The 2,054-nt window shown below is 53.6% G+C and overlaps 1 protein-coding gene across 1 annotated transcript in view; it reads right to left on the minus strand.

The window, feature by feature from the left end:
* Nucleotides 1–2,054, minus strand: part of LOC106755464 (glycine-rich cell wall structural protein-like) — a 5,977-nt gene that overhangs the window by 2,650 nt on the left and 1,273 nt on the right. The window contains exons 2-3 of the mRNA XM_014637625.1: nucleotides 1,710–1,986; nucleotides 774–1,537 (exon numbers count right to left, since the gene is read on the minus strand). Coding sequence (XP_014493111.1) covers nucleotides 774–1,537; nucleotides 1,710–1,986 — 1,041 coding nt within the window. The remainder of the gene's footprint in view (nucleotides 1–773; nucleotides 1,538–1,709; nucleotides 1,987–2,054) is intronic.

Raw genomic sequence — 2,054 nt, forward strand, 5'->3', positions numbered from 1 at the left:
ATACAAGTAAGGAACCCAACAATTGATAAATCAAGCATATGCAAGCATATAAAATAAATAAGAATTTGGGTATATGAGAGTTTCAAAAGATTACATTGTTCCCCAACAACAAAGGGTTTAGTTCACCATAATCATGGTGAAACTAGATGAAATACAATGGAAGAATGGAAAAGCAAACCCTAGGTTTCTTAAAGTGGAGCCTAGGCATCGAAGAAATCTCCTCCAAGGTGTGTAGAGCTGTTGTGGACGTTTCTCTCTGCCAAAACAATGAGTTTTGATTCGCACTGGGCCTATTTATAGACCAAAAAGATAACAGATAGATCAAAGAATCTGCACTAATAAAAACAGACAACTGAACAGGTGCCTAAGTAAACCGCTCAACGGTTTCCCCTTTAGCCGTTAAATCGCTCAACGGTCAGTTTTGCCGCTGAGCGGTTTGCCCCTAATCGCCCTGGATGCTCAGCAGTCCATTCTGACACTCAACGGTTCTCTTGACCCTTCTTCTCATCCTTTTTCTTCCTCTTTCACGGGTCTAAGTCCACCTTACTTCACTTACATCTTCAATTCACCTTAAAACCCTGCAAAACAATGTAAAAACAAGCATAATATCTCTAAAACCAACTTTTGACTCTCATATGACTCAACTAAGTGTTTTACTTGATTTTAAGCTCATTCTAACCCATAAAGGGTGTGTTTGGATATCAAATTTAAGCATGAAAATAACGATTTTTAGACTGTTATTAGCCGCCGCCACCACCACCACCACCGCAAACACTTCCACCACCACCGTCGTCGTCACCACCACCGTTGCCGCCACCATCGCCGTCACCACCACCACAAAAACCACATCCATCGCCGCCACCAACACCACCACCGCCGCTGCCACCAACACAAGAACTACCACAGCTGCCGCCGCCACCATCGATACCACTACCACCACAACCACTACCACCATTACAGCCACCAGCACCACCCCTAACACCACCACGACCGCCACCACAACCACCACCACCGTCGTCGCCACCACCACCGCTATCACCTCCACCGTCGCTACCCCTACCGTCACCACCACCGCTGTCACCACCACCACCTCCACCATCCTCGTCACTACCGTCACCACCGTCACTGCCACCACCACGACCACAACCACCGCCACCGCCACAATTACAACAGCAACCACTGCCACCGCCACCACCACCACTGCCACCGCCGCTGCCACCACAAAAATCACCACCAACGCCGCTGCCGCCGACACCACCACAAACATTGCCACCGTCGCCGCCACCACCACTGCTACAACCACCACCACAATCATCGTCGCCGCCACTGCTGCCACCGGCACCGCCACCGCCGCCCCACCACCACAACCACCACCTGCCCCGTCACTGTCGCCGCTACCACCACCACAACCACCACTAAAACCACCACTACTAACACCACCACCACTAACACCACCACCATCACCACAATGACCACCACCAGCACCTCCACCACGACAACCACCACCGCCGCCAGCGCACCACCTCCACCACCACCACTACCATTAACACCACACGACCATCGCGACCACCACCACCATCACCACCACCGCCACCACCAGTATTACCACCACCACCACCACAACCACCACCACTGCCGCCACCACCAGCACCATAACCACTACCACCGCTGCCACCAACACCACAGATGCCACCACCACTATAACATACCACAACCACTGCCATCACCACGACCACGACCACCGCCACCATAAACACCACAACCACCACCACCATCACCGCCACAGCTGCTACTGTTGCCCCCCCCCCACCACCACTACACCCATAACCACCGTCGCCACCACCACAGTCATAGCTACCACCACCACCACCACCACAAGCACCACCCCTACAACCATAACCACTGCCGCCGCCGCCACCACCATCACCACTACCACCACCAACGCCACTGCCACCGCCACAACCACCACCACCGCCGCCGCTCCCCCTACCACCACAATCAGAACAACCAAAACCACACCCATTACCACCACCTACACTGTCGGCGCCGCCACC

Source organism: Vigna radiata, unplaced genomic scaffold (genome assembly GCF_000741045.1).
Source record: "Vigna radiata var. radiata cultivar VC1973A unplaced genomic scaffold, Vradiata_ver6 scaffold_411, whole genome shotgun sequence".
Taxonomy (NCBI): domain Eukaryota; kingdom Viridiplantae; phylum Streptophyta; class Magnoliopsida; order Fabales; family Fabaceae; genus Vigna; species Vigna radiata.